The 17,584-nt window shown below is 36.6% G+C and overlaps 1 protein-coding gene across 18 annotated transcripts in view; it reads right to left on the bottom strand.

Moving 5' to 3' along the window:
* Positions 1-17,584, bottom strand: part of LOC125454128 (R3H domain-containing protein 1-like) — a 164,923-nt gene that overhangs the window by 77,529 nt on the left and 69,810 nt on the right. For 12 of the 18 annotated variants that reach the window (XM_059647415.1, XM_059647412.1, XM_059647411.1 and 9 more), the window contains 7 exons: positions 16,368-16,463; positions 13,245-13,282; positions 13,102-13,155; positions 12,752-12,978; positions 11,162-11,413; positions 5,996-6,144; positions 3,002-3,103 (listed from right to left, as the gene is read on the bottom strand). In XM_059647415.1, coding sequence (XP_059503398.1) covers positions 3,002-3,103; positions 5,996-6,144; positions 11,162-11,413; positions 12,752-12,978; positions 13,102-13,155; positions 13,245-13,282; positions 16,368-16,463 — 918 coding nt within the window. The remainder of the gene's footprint in view (positions 1-3,001; positions 3,104-5,995; positions 6,145-11,161; positions 11,414-12,751; positions 12,979-13,101; positions 13,156-13,244; positions 13,283-16,367; positions 16,464-17,584) is intronic. The other 6 variants (XM_059647421.1, XM_059647422.1, XM_059647424.1 and 3 more) reach the window with 4 other exon arrangements.

Raw genomic sequence — 17,584 nt, 5'->3', positions numbered from 1 at the left:
GCTTAACAATTCCAGGCTATTCAAAAAAACTCAATGAAAAATTCCTAAGTTGCCATGGCAGAATCTAAATTAATGTCTCTGGATCATTCTTCTAAATTTCTAGGTCATACTAGAAATTGTGGGCGAGAAACATATTAATATATATGAAGGAAGATGTGTTCTACGACACTAAGGTATTAGATCGATAAGTACATCCCAAAGTATAGAAATTTACACAGCTCTTCTACTGCCAAACATGCTGGCTATATTTATTAAAGGAACACCTTATCCGTAATGCAAATTGTCTATGGCATGTCTACATTACAATTTAAAAGAGGTTACGGACAGTGTTAGATACAAAGAGGAATCATAAAGTTCCAAGAAAAAACTAGGTAAAGACTGAGAACTGGATGCAGTTCAGAATTCAGCACAGGAAGACCATGAGGTTAATTAGGAAGTGAAAAATACAGCATGAGAAAAAACTTGAAGTCTGCTTTTATGACCCTTGCAAGAGCTTTTAAAGTGAAGACGAACATTGGCCCCTGACAGTCTGAAACGGGAGAACGGATAATGCAGAACAAGGAAACAACAGATTAACTAATTAATTTTGTTGTGACTTCATAAAAGATGCAAATAACTTCCCAGAAGTACTAGGGAAGTAAGGATCATTGAGAAGAACGAACTGAAGGAAATTAGTATTACTAAGTAAGTAATGCTGGATAAATTAAAATAGTAAAAGGAGGTAGTCATGGAAATAGTGGATGTGTTGTCTGTCACCTTCAAAATTCTTAAATTTCTGGAACAGCCTCCACAAATTGGAGGGGGCATTTAATGCAACTCTGCCTTTTAAAAGAAGCGGAAATGGGTAAACTGGGATGTACACATACTTCGGTAGTAGGGAAAATGCTCGAGTGTATTCTAAAGAATGTGATTAACAGGATACATTTTATAAAAAAAAAATCACTGATATTACACGAAGTCAACATGGATTTACGAAAAGAAAATGACATTTTATAAACCAGGAGCAGCTTTTTGGGTATTTGGATTTTCAGAAAGTTTTTGATCAAGTTCCACATAAGAAATTAGTTGGCAAAAACCTTGGTATACTGGTATGATTGTGAACTGGTTGGCATGCAGGAAGCATATGTTTGGAATAAATAAGTATTTTCCAGAGAAGAAGGCAGTGACAATCTTGGTATTGACATGATCACTGCTTGGGCCCAAACTGTTCACAGTATAGCACTGATTTTGAAGAATAAATCAGGTATAATATTTCTCAGTCTGCTAATAACACAAACTAGATTGGAGCCAGAATGGTGGGGAAAATGTAAAGGGCCACTCAGAGAATTTGAGTGAGTGGGATAATACATGCACGTATAACTTGGACAAATGTGTAGGAGAAACAAAATGGCAGATTATCTAAATCATGACAGGTTGGGAAACATTAATGTGCCAGGGGCCTGTGTGTCTACGTATACTGTTCACTGAAAGCAAGCATATAGGCACTGTAAGCAGTTAAGAAGGCAAATGGTATTCTGGGTTTCACTGCCCAGATGTCTGAGTATAGGACCAAGAAGTCTCAGTGTAGTTGTACAGGAGCTTGATCAGACCACACCTGGAGTATTGCGTACAGTTTAGGCCTTTTTTCCCCCAAAGAGCGGGGATACCCGCCACACAGGAAATGCAGCAAAGATTTACCAGACTGATTCCTGGGATGCTAAGTGAGGAAAGATTGGGTTCCTTCAGTCTATATATATTGGTGTAAAGAGAAACGAGAAGGATTCTCATTCAAATTTATCCAATTCTGACAGGACTGGACAGACTGGATCCAGGAATGATGGGTTCAATAGACGAAATGGCCTATGTTACCGCCTACATTGTGAAGTCAGCACTTCATAATTCAACAAGGAATATTCACATTTAAGCAACAAGAGAGATTCAGATAAAGTGCATGTTCAGGGTACTTGAGCCATGTTTGAAGTTTAAAAAAATGAAATAGAAGGACTAAGGATCAGCACTCAGGCTGCTTTAAAGCATTTGTTGTTGGTTCAATTGTAGAGGCACCTTTGGACACACCCATACTTTAAAATCAATAGAACAATGCTCCAAAAGACCAAAGACCATCCAGTTTCTGTAAAGTTCAATATATCACTTCGTTTCTGTTCCAATTATATACAAGGAACCAGCATTTTGTACTTTAGATAAATACTATCCTCTATCAATAAGGTGTTACACTATTGCACAGGGACAGTGCAGGGAAGTGGTGTTGAAATGCCCATCAGTCATGATTTAAATGGCGGAGTGGACTTGATGGGCCAAATGGCCTTACTTCCACTCCTATGTCTTATGGTCTTATTAAATTTATTAAAGACAGGAAAAAACAAAATTATGAAATCAAATAACTTTTAAATTAAATCATGTGTTGCTTGCTTCTTGTTTAACTTGGGAATATAAACTTCTTTTAGATTAACCTCAAACAAAAATATTTTTAATTCATTCTTAGACTAAAGGTGAGCTTAAGTGAATTATAATCAAGCAATTCATTTGCAGTAGTAGTAAATGAAGTCCACGGCAACTTTCTTGAATTTTTCATTGTAAAATTAAGCACAAACTAAATTAACAGCAGCTTCTGCTGTAAGTAATTCGTTTTAGGTTTTTTTTTCAAACAAAAAAGAAGAAATTTTAGGGCAGTACCTTTTGATTAAACATCCTCCCTTCTGACAGATTATTCAGCTCTGACTAGAATGGGTATTCTTTAAAAAAAGTCAACTTTAGCTCTACCAAATAGGCACTTTGCTACCTGAATTTCAATGCAGATTTCAAAGGAATACTTTGAATAAGTTTTAACCATCTTAAAGAATAAATGCTGATATAAAGAAACTAAATTTTGAAAATATCTTCAGCATATCAAGAGCAACACATAGCAAGTACATAAAAATTACAAGCAGCAGTGAAAAGAAAGACACACATGTCTAAAAACTAAAGATCAGAAAGATGAAAATAGAATAGTGAGTGTCAATACCACAGTGTATTGCTGGGTGGGTGATACTGGCACCAGTTGAGGTGGGTAAGAGACCGCAGAGTACTGGATAGGCTGTGAGGAAGATTGAAGAGCCCGAATTGGCTGAAGAAGCAATAGTTTGCACAGTTAAATTAGCAACGTTCACCTTAAAACACCCCAAAAGGTTGCAGTGTAATTAAACAAAAACATCATATTATTCCAATTTTTAAAAAAAATTTTTAAACCAAAAAATAGAGATATCATTTCATATCCTTCTGCTTAATGTAAAAACTGCCATCCAACAAATAAGTCAATACTTCAACTTTAAAAGATTCCTTTAAAGTTAGTATTTGATATGGTTTACCCAATTTAAAACATGCACCCCTGTAATCAATTGTCAATATATTCAAAGCAGCAGGAACTGAGGAGTTCAGAAATTTAGGAGTTCAAGTACAGAAATCATGAAAATCAGGTGGAAAGGCACAAAATATTTGTGTTAGCCATATAGGCACAAACAGAAACTACTGGAAAAATGCAGCACGTCTTGCAGCATCAGTGGAGAAAAATCAGAGTGAACATTTTAGAACCCAAAACATTAACTCTGCTTTCTCTCTGCAGATGCTGCAAGACCTGCTGAGTTTCCCCAACAATTTTTGTTTTTGTTTCTGATTTCCAGCATCGGCAGTTCTTGTTGTTTGAGCTACATAAACTCTGTTTAAACTCCATTTCAAATATTTTGATGAGTTTCAGCACCATAGTATAAAGGAAATATATTGGTGTTGAGGGGCCTGCAGTGCAGATTGATTCACCAGAGTAGTACTGGAGTTAAAAAGGTGCAATGATTACAGATAGCAGATGTGGATTTCCTTAATTACAGAAGATTAAAGAGTGATCGAACTGAGGTGTTAAGATTATTAAAGAGGAGTTGAATGGCTACAACAGAGAGGACTTTGTTTTAAACTGGTGAAAGAGTTCAGTACAAGGAGTAGCAGAAACCTGAAACACTTTCTTGAATAGGTGCTAAGATTAACCACATTGAAAATGTCAAGAAATAAGGAGATACATTTTTGATAGCCAAAAGTATTTAGGAATATGGAACTAGGGCAAGATGCAGATAATCAAATCACAGAAAATTGAATGAGCAGACACCCACGTGGCCCAAAGAAGCTGCCTCGCCATTCAACACGATCATGACTGATCTTATATCTCAATGCCACACATATGCTCTCATACTCCTGGACACTCTTAGCCTTGACAAATCTATTTCATTGTGAAATACATTCAGTAACTTGGCCTCCATAGCCTACTGTGGTAGAGAATACCATAGGTTCACCATCCTCAGATGACATTTCTCCTCACCTCAGTCCAAAATGGCCTACCACATATGCTGAGACATAGATCCCTTCTTTTGGAGCCCACTGCCAGAACAATCAACGGAGCCAAATCCGGTCTGTACTGCACTGTCATAATTTTATGTTTCAATTAGAACCCCCTCATCTTTTTCCCCCAACTCCAGTGAACAGAGCCCCACTTGCCCCGAATTTCTTTTCATATAACAAACCTATCATTCCATGAATCAGTCTGATGAACCTTTGCTGTACTCAGTCTATGGCAGGTAGATCTTTTCTTAGGCAGGATTAAAAAAAACTTCACACAATAGTAAAAATGTGATCTCATCAAGGCCCTGTATAGCTGTACTAAGTCGTCCTTGCTCCTGCACCTTTTTGCTACAAAGGCCAACATACTACTTGTTTTCCTAACTGCTTGCAGCACCTGCATGCTCGCTTTCAGTATTTGGTGTATTTGGACATTCTTTGTATTCTCCTCACTCTCTCAATATCCCTGTGGATGTGCACTGTCAACCGCAATCAAACTGAATAGTGGGTTATAGGCTGAGTAGTACACTTCTGTTTCTAAATTTTTGATTGGAGAGCACGTGTAAACTGAGATCCGGTTGCCCCATTCCAAATTCCAGACTGCTTTATATAATGCATTGACAGCAAACATAATATTATCCATCTGGGGCATAAATATTTGGAGAAGGCAGACAGCTCGGATCCCCGGAAAGAAATTAAATGGCCTGGCAACTGGACCAGAAGATGCCTGCCCTGCAACCCTAAGATGCTAGACAGGCTAAACTTGAAGTGAGAGAGACTTCTAAACCAGTGTAGGGGGATGTGTCAACCTCTGGAGCTCTAGCAGATCCTTATGGATTCTGGACTCAAATAATGGGCAATGGGGCAGGGAGAGTTTGGATAAATTCAGGAGAGGGATGAGGAATTGAGTCTAATTTGGGGAGGGAGGCCTGGGAGATTAAATTTTCTGGGTGGGGGTGCACCTTATGTGTAGGCAGCATCCACTAAAAGTAGTTTTTAAAATGGCAGGGAGAACAGCATTTTCTCTAAATACAGGCTGGCTGACCAACCACCCACCCACCACTGTAATATGGTCAACTACGCCTGCTTATTTTCTACATCTGATGATTAAATAGACAATGATGTAACATCTTACTTCCAGGACACACTCAAAGATATGTACAGATTCAACTCAAAAATGGTCAAAAAGTTAGTATATTCTGTTACATCATAGCTGAATGTTATAATGGAGGTACAATGCCCTCTTGAAAAATTTATGTTAAATAGAAAGTAGTTCAGAACAAGAACCATTTGTACTGCTGTCAAATGCTACTCATTTTTTTAATATATCATAGGCACGCACTTAGCACATGACTAACAACTGCAATGCTCCACACAGGCAGTGGATTAATTTAATTATCAGTTATCTTCCTTCTGTAACTCAAATTATTTCTTGGTTTTTCTGGACTACAAGGATCAAAAGTTTTCTTCTTTAATGGAAATTAAAATTATTAATTTATATTATTCAACTTAAATATGACCAACTGAAATAGAGTAAACAAATAAGGAACAACATTAATAATTAGTCATTTTGAACTAAAAAAAGGTTGGAATTGAATTCCCAGTCATACCTTTGAACTTTAAATTATGATCAGCTAACCTGAGAAAGGATGTGATTTGCTACTTGCTGCTGTTGTGGAACAGGTGGTGGTTGTTGTGCAGAACCAGCCATAGAGTTCCTTACAGTCTGCTGGGCTGGAGGTGGATTATACACTACTGCTGTACCATCTGGATTCATGAATGGTTGTCCTGGAGAAAAGAAAATTGATTCATGCATCAACTGAAATAAAAAAAAAAATGATTTCCAAACTGAATTCATAAGATATGCATTTTTAAATTAAATCTAAACAATTAAAGATTGAAAAGCAAAGGGAAAGTGGAATGCAAAAGGAGCAAACTGAAATCTAATAAGTCAGGAAGGCGAGGCATGGAAAGTTTGAGGAAAAATTATGAGTGTACGGCAAACCTTGACTGTGAGAAAACCAGAAATACCAAACCTAGCCACATTTTCTTCTGTCCAAATAGCGAACTAGTTCAGGATCCTCCTGGGAAACAAAGATATATAACTCACCGGGCAATTTCTTTCAGTACCAACTGTTTCCTTAAAAGTTCTGCCCTGCCATCAACTCACTTGGAAGTGCAAGAAATTCATGGCCTGCTTTATCTTCAAGATGGAGATAACTTGTTCAATTGCACTTCTCTCCTTTCCCTCCTTTCCCTTCTCACCTAGCCTCTGTGGGTATGGACTGTGCTACATTATCTTCATTCATTTGTTAAACTGCCTTGCAATCCGAAACAGGCAATGATAGCAATACAATGCCATGTACTTAGTTCTACTTTTACCATCTGATCATATGAGAGCATTCCCAGCATTGGCCTCTGTTCCCACTCTTTTACCAGCAACTTTGGTGAGTTTAGGAGTGTTGTCCATTTCCCCTTCATTTGCTTACCAAAGACATGGGGCCAGCTTCCACATATACACTGCACACACATCATCTATATTCTACCAGGCCTTCCATATCATTTGGATCCAGTTAGAATTTCTACATTCTTTGTCATCAATTCCACTTCATCATTCCTAGCCACTGTCTCAGATCTCAAACTCCCATCATGATGACCACCACACTCAACATTCTGACATTAAATACTTTGCACTTCAAAGACTGTGTACTTCTACGTCTGAAATATTGCTCATTGCTGTTCCAGTCTCAGCATGCCAAACAGTCTTTGAATTTTCCATTGTCGTATCAGCCAAGGTTACATTTCTCTACACCATAAAACAGCAGCTCATAAAACACTGTTGTACACATCTTTTTCCACCTCAAATCATGCTCCAGTTTAATGTGTGCGCTTATTAACCTCTACTTGATCCCAGCCAATGTCTTAAATCTGAAAAGTTTAACCTTACATTTCAATCCATGATTCTGTGTTGTCTTGTCTCTAACTTTCATCAGCCATTCAATACCCATTGTACTTCATTCTCCATCAGTGTTCACAGCCTTGTATGTCCCATGCTCTGCCCCTCTAATTATCTCTTCGAGAAAATAAAAGTTTTTTCCCCCCCAATCTTTTGGCATGTTGAACATCTCCTTGGTAATGGCATATACTGTCTGATTAGGCAACTGTAAATTCTGCAAAATAACCTGTATGTTTTAAGTTCTATATAAATGCAATTTGCGGTTGACAATTCTGTCAGGTTTAGTCCCTTTCATTTCAAAATTGTTGAAAGCAACATATTTTCAAAGTTGTTCAATAAATTGTTAAGGATGGTTAAAGTAATCTTGGCAACGGTAGCTCAGTGATTTTACGAAAAACATCAACTCTTTATGTAAAAAGATGCAAAAGGCTAGATATGCAAACAAAGTGAAGAATTGAGCATACATGAGACAAAGGCCAAGGTCAAACAGGTCAAACTTCAGGCTGGACTACTTAAAATCAGCAACGGTGTTTCATCTCAAAATGCATAATACGTACTAATATTAGGTGTACGTGCATGATTACCAGTTAAACAGCAGAACAAGACATTTCTCAGTAATATTAAATTAGTGTACAACACAAAAATTTTGTTGAGAAAAACAATTGCCACTACTCAGTAAGAGCTGATCATTTGAAGGTATTTCATACTGTGAACAATATGCATCTATTAAACATATTCAAATCTAAGAGTCATATAATTTAAAATTCCAGAAGAAAATACAATTAAAAGTACTTTAATTCCTTATAGGAATTGCAATATCATTATGATAATTACCAATGAAAATAAATAAACTTACATACAAATCATGAAACAACATTGAGAGAATATCTAACACGTGCATAACGTATGATCATTGATGCAAAGTATCTGTTGATACAGTCCTACATTTTTATCTAATCTGAAGTAAATCTTGTAAATAACCATTTAGGCAGATCACCAGTACATCAAAGATAAATGAAAAGTCTAACAGCTCAAGTGACCACAAGTGAAGACAATTGAAAGAACAGAGAATCAATTTGTTTCTAATGGTAAATCTACTGGAAGTATAGCCCTGAATTTAAACTTGTGCCCAAGTCTCAAAAACACACAAAAATTGGTAGATTTAAACAAAACATTTAAACATTTAATGCACAGCTAACATTCATAATTGGACAAGTTGACACATCAGGGCTCTTATGGTGCAGTGGTAGTACCCCTATCTCTGGACCAAGAGGTGCGGGATCAAATCCCACTTGTTCCGGAGGTGTGCAATAACATCTCTGTACACGTTGATTAAGAAATAACCAGAAGTTTAATTCTGTTTCTGTTTAACAGAAAAATACCTATGTATTCCTTCAAATGTTCTGTTATAACCTAAAGCACCCTTGTAATTTGGTAGTACTGTATGAAGAACAAAGCATTTGGATATTCCTTAATTTACCACATACTGCCATGGAACATATTAGTTATCATAAACCCAAAGTACAAATGACCAGACCCCATATCCTGTATTAAAAAGGGTGATTTTAATCCTACTGTCCAAAAACTTTTCCCTCTTAAACTCGGGCAAATGGTAGATTATTTTTTGCTTAGTTCCAAATTGATGGTTTTAATTTAGAACTGTGCACACATTTCAACTGGTTATTAATATTTTCAAATATTCAGCAAAATCAAAAAATTCAGCAAAATGTATAATTAGGGACAGGCACTAAACACTGGCGTTGCCAGCAATGCACACATCTCATGAATGAATGAATGCAGAAAATGTTGAGACAAAACAAACACTTTGAACTAAGTTCTTGGTTGACTTGCAAGAAGGGCGGTAAGTCCATTTTTATTTTGTTACGCATCATATTTCACCAGGGTATCCTGATAATTTGCTTCCTTTACTGGACAGAAATTCAGTCTTCTAATTTCAAATCAGTCAGGCTATCTGAATAGCTTATGTGCTGTCAAAGTATGCTGTACTTTGCTTTGTGTTGTAAATGGACTTTGGATCCATATTAATTATATATGTGGCAAAAATACTGCACTGGAAATCAATGAACTAACAGAAGGGGAATCCATCCAATTACAATAAAATATTCCAAAATACTGAACAGCAAAAATCTGAATTACAAATATCAACACAAGCTTTCAGGCAATAGGATACCATTTGATACAACTTGGCTTTCTAAAATTATTCCAGTGCCTTTTTTAAAAAAAACATGTCCTGTAATGCATATCCATTATGTGCTCTTTAAAATTAAGCACTGTGTTTTCTGCAATCTCCTAATTCATAATTTTTGAGAGATCATCTTCTGATTCTTATAGTTGTATCTTTCGCTTTCTACACAGGGATAGCTTGTGGCCCATTGTTTGCAAATGCAGATGCATATCTTTGACCAGAGTTAGAAATGGCCAGATTCTTTGATAGAGTAATTAGCTTAGAAATTGGAAAAAGTCTCAACTTTCCATCAAAACTTCAATTTTAAAGTTCATGTCAAATAAGGTCGCAATTTAATCAGCGATTGTACATTAACCTTCGAAATATCCCTTCCCAAAATTCAGAATCAGTCCCATGACTGTGTTTGATGGTTATTTAATTCATTATTGCTCTGATCAATAAATATTTCATCTGTTTTTAAAAAAAAAATCACAAAAAGTAGTATCTGTATTGTCACTTCAATGTAGTAAAGCCTTTCCAAGCAATGTTATCAAACAAAAATATTACCAAGCCACATAGGAAATTTTAGGGAGATGACCTAAAACTAGGTCATTAAAGATAAGTTTAAGTAGCTTCTTAAAGCAGGAAGAATGAAAAATAGGTGGAGCATGTTTGGGAGGAAATCCTAGAGGTTTGGGCCATAGCAGTTATTGAACATAGGAATATTTATGAGGGTGGAACTGGAAAAGTACAGACATCTTGCGGGGCTAGAGGATCGAATCATAGAAGGATTTTTAAACACCAAGAATGTTAACATGAAGAGATTGCTTACTCAAAATGAATGGTGGCGATTTACAGTGCTTGGTCCAAGTGAGAATAAGTAGTAGCATTAGACCTCCCTTTAGAGGCTAGAACCTGGGAGATCAGTCAGGACTGTACTGTAGCTGTCACGTTTAAATATACAGAGGCACAGATTATGGTTTCAGCAGCAGATAAATTGAGACAGGAGTCAACTTTGATGGCATGATAGATAGAAACATAGTTATGATTGTATGGTGTACAGCTGAAAGCTCAGCTTGGGGTTAAATATGAAACAAAGATTATGAAGACTGATTCAGCCTTAGATGGCTGCCAGAGAAGAACTCGCTCGCTCTCTCTCTCTCTTTGGGAAAACAGTTGGAGAGGAAGACTGAAATCAACGGCTTCAGTCTTCCAAATGTTTGGACAGAATGCGTGCTCATTGAGTACTGGTTGTTAAACAAGCAGTCTGACAATTGAAAGATAATGGAAGAGTGAAGAGGAGTAGTGGTGAACAATTCACAGCCAATGAGTGGAAAAGCTATCCCTGACTTGTATACGCACCAATGTGAAAGACATGAGAATTATTTTGTAAAACGTTTAAAAAATTGAAAAAAGATGAAATAAAGACTTGTTTGAAAAGATTAAAACTGAGCAACTTTTAAAAACTTACATGATACAGAAAACTGCATAATTTATAAATGGAACTCAAGTCAACTTATTTTTGAGGAAATATCTACAATTACATACGTATCCAGGATCACTTTAAACAGCCTGAACAACATTTCAATTAAAATAGCAAAGTTTTGCAGAGTAAATTCCAATTACAAATATATTTCACATAAATCCCAGCAGTGGATACCAACCTGTTTGAGGGTTCACGAGAATACTGCCAGGTGGTATGCCTGCAGCTTCCAAGGGAAGCAAAAAGAAGCTAGTGCTAGTAGGAATCACTTGCCCACTCATGCCACCATCAAAGGAAAGAGAATTACTAGTGTTGACAGCTGAATAGACGGCTGGCACACCATGAGTTTGGCTCATAGCTGTGACTGGAAGAGGTTGATGGGTGCGAGAGAGGGAACCCGTGGATGACCCTACACTACTAGAAGACTCTGAACCTGGGAAAGGAGCAATGAAAAATCTTTATCTAGAGACAGAAACATCATGCCTTTTTCCTTTCTATGCATCACGATGAATTGTCTTAAGAGTTCAAGCATGCACAACGTTAGGAAAATTAGCAAATCCCCGTTGACTCTAACATGTTAAATTATTAACAGCACACAGTAACAACAATTTAATCAAGCAAACTCTTATCTCTTATATAACTGTACAGCTACAACATGCAGGCTTAGTAATATGAATGCATTAGCTTTACAAGTAACAGTAAAAGCAGCCTCTAATGAAAAGGTCAGACATTAAGCGGCCAACATTCTTTTCCAGTAATTATAGGTTTCTGTGTCTAGTTGCAGTTATCACAGCACAAAAAAGTTTTGTTTCTAAATATCCAAAATAAAGCAAACACTCCATAATATAATGAACACAACAATTCAGTAAGGAAGAGAATGCAAGCTCTTGGCACAGACCAAGTTATAATAGCAGACATTATTCTGAATATGACAAAAAAAAGTGTTAACACAAATTAATGTAGGCTAGTATATACTTAAATAAAGAAAATTATTAATTTTGACAAGGAATTCAGAAAGCTTCAAAAGAATAAAAGAACTAAACCGCAGTTTGCAGAAATATTCAATGACTAGGTATTCCCGGACTTATTTGTGATCATGAAATTGTAATGTCAAGACTTTTTTTGCATTTTTCTGGAACAACTACTGCCCACATTACTTTGGATAACCAAAGAGATCTAAAACAGTATAGCACTAATTAGTTGTACAAGTCAAAGAATAATTATTTACAAATGACTTACTGGCTCCTCAATAATTTAGTTTTTAAATACAATGCCTGATGCACTCCTAAGCCATACAGACAAGTAGGTTCCAGGTTGACCACTAGTCTGTATGCAAGTTGCTCATCTCAAGTCAGGAAAAAAACAGATGCCAACAGTGGCTTCAGCACCCCTGAGCTCAGCAAAGCAAAAATCAATCTGCAGTGACCCTGGTTGCAAAATACAGATGCAAACGTCCACTCAGGACAAGTTCGACCCAGCTGCAACACTCCTTCGTTGGTGAATGTGCAAGCGAGCACGTGACTCAAATATGAATAATGGTCAATTTGATGAGGTACTCGAAGGCTGTTAGCCTTTGAGGAATAGTACCTACAGCAAAAGCCCTCACCTTCGGGCAACAGGGAATGGGCAACAAAAAAACTCTAACAAAATCTAATTCATAAATCAGAAAAGTGATGAGAAATATCAAGTTGATTTGACCCTCTGAAAGCCAACATTTGCCAAACTAGTACTTTACTGTGATTGTGCAATGTTGTGTATAATAAGAATGTACCTGCTTTTGAAAGCCTGCCTGTACTTTTGCTGCTACCAGAGCTATCACCTCTTGCCAGTACAGAAATTCCACTGAAGCTGCTAGCTTTTGTCATTGCTGGTTTCAGGTTGCGGTTGGAACTATCTGAATCTGTACTGCTCCAAGGACGTGGCTCGGACCACTTCAGCTCATTTTCAGTACTGCTCTGACGACTGTTGGAGGATCTCCCAGTTCCGTCCTTATTTCCTCTGCAACGTACAAAATAAAGTTAACATTTATCTTAATTTTCCAAGACCTCAAAATGTAAACAATGAATGAGTTCAGACTGCACAGTCATACAAATGTTCTAATTTGAACAAGCTTTCATGTACCTAAATATTTGTCGCCTTTGTTGTGTGCTATTAGCAGTTTCTTCTTCATGAATTCTGTTGATGTTAACAGGAGATTTCAGAATTTATGACGAAACACCATGAAAGCCTAATCAATTAAACTGTCCATTCAAATCATCACTAACCTTTTATCTGTAAAGTAATTATCCTGGGAAAATGATAACTGAAACAAAAACACAAATTTTTAGTTGCAGCAACAAAACTAACAAAAAAAACTAACTGATGAACAATCATGGCTTTTTTATACACTAAGGTGAAACCAACATTATTCATTGGTACCAATGATGTTAAAAAAACCCATAAAAACTCAACTATTTTCTGTACATAGTGAATTGTTTAGTTTAAGGACAAGTCAAGGTTATCAGCAAGTTGTGTACATCTTGTAATGAACCTTGAAAGAAATTTGTGATAATGCATGGTTTAAATCAAAAATCGACAGCAAATGCAATAACAGCAATCTGCAAGCTGTTGATTCAAGAAAATTGTTTTTACTTCATTATAAATGATCAGGGTATAAACAACAGCACTGAATGATATGAGTTTTATAAACAGCAATCTGAGCACTTATAAATTAACATTTGAAAGATTCTCCTTCAAATACATCAAGGAAAGATGATTGAATTGAATTGTTCAAGACAACGAAGGGTCTTGATAGGTAGAGACAGTTGATGTTTCCTGAGGCTCAGGAACAAAGGGGAACAAGTCTGGCTTGGGGATTCAGGTGCATAGATCTTTATCATGCCACTATTAGGTGCAGAAAACAACCAAGACAGCTAATGCAATGCTGGGCTTTATATTGAGGGGACTGGGATGTAACGGTGCAGAAGTTATGCCGTAGTTACACAAAATCCTGGTTAAACCCCACTTGCAGTACTGACAGATGTGGGCATCATACCCTAGGAAGAATATATTGGTGTTGGAACGAGTATTACATTGGTTTACAAGAATGATACCTGCACTTCAGGAGCAACATTATGAGGTGAGATCATGCAAATGAGAGTTTTAGAGTCGTACAGCACAGAAACAGACCCTTCAGGCCAATTCGTCCATGATGACCAAGTTTCGCAAACTGAACTCGTCCCACTTGCCAGTGCTTTGCCCACATCCCTCTAAAACCTTGCTTACTCATGTGCCTGTCCAAATATTTCTGAAATATTCTAACTGTACCTGCATCTACCACTTCCTCTAGCAGTTCATTCAACACACAACCTAACATCTGTGTGAAAAAGATGTCCCCTGTAAATCCTTCCCCTGAAAAAGATGCCCAAATTAGGACTTGATCTCTAGAACTTAGAAGGTTACGTGATCTTATCAAAGTCTTCAAGATATTAACAGGAAAAGACAGGTAAAGACAAAATTAAACTATTTCCACAGGCTGGGGATTCTAGATTGAGGGGACATAGCATGAGAATAAGGGCAAAACCATGCAGGAGAGCTATTAGGAAGCATGTCAATACAAACAGGATGGCAGAAATTTGCAACACTCTTCCACAAATGGCAGTGGATGGTAGTTTAGTTGTTACCAAAAATTTATCTATCTCAGATTTAATGTTAAGCAAAAGGTATTAAGGGATATAGGCCACAAGTAGGTAGACGGAATTGGGGTACAGATCAGCCACGATCCCACTGTGTGGCAGAACAGACTCGACGGGATGAATGACCGACTCTTATGCCCTCATGAACAGGGCCTGATCATTCAGGACGAACACGAGAAGTTTCTTCATTCCAATGGGTGAAAATCATCAGAATTCTTTATCGCAAGGGGTTATGGATGCATCATCATTGACTACATTTAAACGTGAGATAAACAGATTTCTAGGCAATGAAAGATATGGGCACAGGGAGGAAGTGAGAGTTGAGCTTAAGATCACCATTATCATATTCACTGACAGACTTGATGGGCTATATGGTCCCCTGCACCTGTTTCTATCTTCTTTTTGTTATGGCATATAATAAAAAATCAGTAGGTAGACATCCAGCAATGGCATCCAACATAATGGCATCCAGTATAAAGACAAATGTTGATGGCATCACAATTTTTCAACAGTGGCTTTAAAACATTTGAACATTCATATTGAAGGTATACACAACAAGTATGGGAAAAAAAATACTATGGCATAGCATTAGTTCCAAACCTGCAATGAAAGTATACCATAATTGCTGTTAATTGTGTGGCTTCCTGTCCCTCTTGAACGAACAATATGCCTATAATGCTCTGCACTGAGTGCAAAATAAAAGTTACATAAAATCTAGATCTGAGAAGAGCTCTTCGGAAAAATTATTTAGCTTTTTAACAACTTGCATGTCTTAAAAATACTTTTACAAAGAGTAATTTATTTTTGTTTTCCCCCAGAATAGAGTCTTGACCAGTAAAAAAGCTCCAAACTTCAATGGTAAGGTCATTATAATATTCTATTTCAAAAGCCTGTTGTTTTTTTTTTATTTAGACTGCTTTAAAGATGATGTTTGGTGCTCCAAGTAAGTGTTTTCATGCAAGTGTGATGTAGGGAAAATTCATCTTTAAAAGGAGCTTGAAGTGCTTCAGTCCTATATGCCATCTATCAGAAGCATTATTTACGTTGTCATTTCTTCTACCTCATATTCAAACACTCTGCTCAAAGGACAGTTTTCTATCATCATTTACCAGAGCTGAGTATCTTTTTTTCACATACGCGACAGTGACTGTGCTTATCAAGCACAACACCCCAATTGTGGCTGTGACTCGAAAGCACCCTTTCAAATTTAACAAGTAGTACAAAGTCCTGTCAAACACTATTACAAGAGCACCTGAACATGATCACTAATCTGCTCAACAGGGCTTGGGATTTGTGGCCATCTAATACTGTCAGCAACCAAACTTTGTTAAGGTGAAAAACAAAAAAGTGGCTGTGGATAAAATAAACTCCATTATCATTCTGCCGGCTTCTCTTTTACATACTTCCTGCTCAATGAGCTTCAATTTTTTCCAGGCCTTTCCTCAGGATAGTTGACAACCATTTATACTTACAAGGTTCTACGGAACAGCATTCCATATCATACAGCAAGACTCCACAAAGATTTCCTGGTCAAGGCTACAATGCAACTTTCGGTTTACTAATGTATCATTTACTCTAAAATCTCCACAACCAAATCAGTCAAGTTCAATGCCTTCCAGATTTTCAACTACTTATACAAAAGCTTGTAACATCTATTTGCATATCCAATTTAAAACCATATATTTACTTTTCTCTTTCCCACCCTATACTTACATCTTGAGAAAATATCCTATCTCTGACCCGCTGATATTCCTCTTCCCTCTCCTCTATTGATTTGCTTCTTCTATCATCCCGCAATCTGATACGTATCTGGAAATTTTGAACACATCGTCTTCTTAGGAGATTGAAATATTTCAAAGTAAAAAAAATTTAATTGAAGCTTTAACAATATCAAAAATATATGTATTTTTGAAAACAAATTCCAAAAAAAGCTTTGGAATTTAATTTGTCCATATTAGTACTGCTACACTCCTTTCTGAAAAAAGTGTTTTCTCAAGTGTCAATTTCCATTCTCCCGAGGCAATGTATGTTTCTGTCACAATTGCCTTAACCAATTCCAGATATTCCCAATTTTGCCTTTCATTTCCAGAAGGCAGTTGTAAGTGTTTCATTTGAAACAAATAACCTGTTTAATGTATGAGTCTCTCAGACTCCATTACTATGAAATATTCCAGTACCACCTGTGAATAATCTCTTGGTTAGAAGAAATGCTTACAATTTTATAATGATCATTCCTGGACTGAACTGAAAGTAAACTATGCAACCAAGTTTTAAACTGATCAATCTACTGGGTAGTATTCACACAGAAACAACTCACATGGGGAGTACAAACTTGGGCAGTCTCTTATCATTCATTGTTCTGCTAAGCAATCGTGTCATTACTTAGGAGGATATCCCCATTTAATAACTTGTCAATGAGTTTCATATTCAAAAGCCTGCCAATATGGTAAACCCAGCATTTGCTAATGCAAAGAGCAACATCCTTGAAATACTTTGCTGTTCTTATCTTCAGAGTGTCAAATAATGCTTACTACAGTGATCATATAGGACTTGATGCACATGACATCTGGTATACATAACACACAAAAGCACTGTGAACAATGCAAAATTACCTGAGTAAAAATGCAAAATTAATTCTTTCCTAAATTCAATTATTGCATTGAATTTAAATATAACATGTGTAGACAAAAGATTATGGTCTGTAAACTTCCAACAATTGAATGATATTATTAAAGGTGAATCCAGGGCTCAACTAAGCTATATTCCAAACCAATGGCTTGAATTTAATTTGATCCCTCCATCTGGTTTGTTAAAACTTCAGCTCCATATTTGTGCCAGTGGAAAAAAAGCACAAAAAAAATCGCAATGCTATTTATGACATCATTTTATAAACAGAATTTAAGCCAGAAGTTACAATTGGTAATTTGATT

Source organism: Stegostoma tigrinum, chromosome 7 (assembly GCF_030684315.1).
Source record: "Stegostoma tigrinum isolate sSteTig4 chromosome 7, sSteTig4.hap1, whole genome shotgun sequence".
Classification (NCBI taxonomy): domain Eukaryota; kingdom Metazoa; phylum Chordata; class Chondrichthyes; order Orectolobiformes; family Stegostomatidae; genus Stegostoma; species Stegostoma tigrinum.
This window is presented reverse-complemented; position numbering and strand designations above follow the sequence as displayed.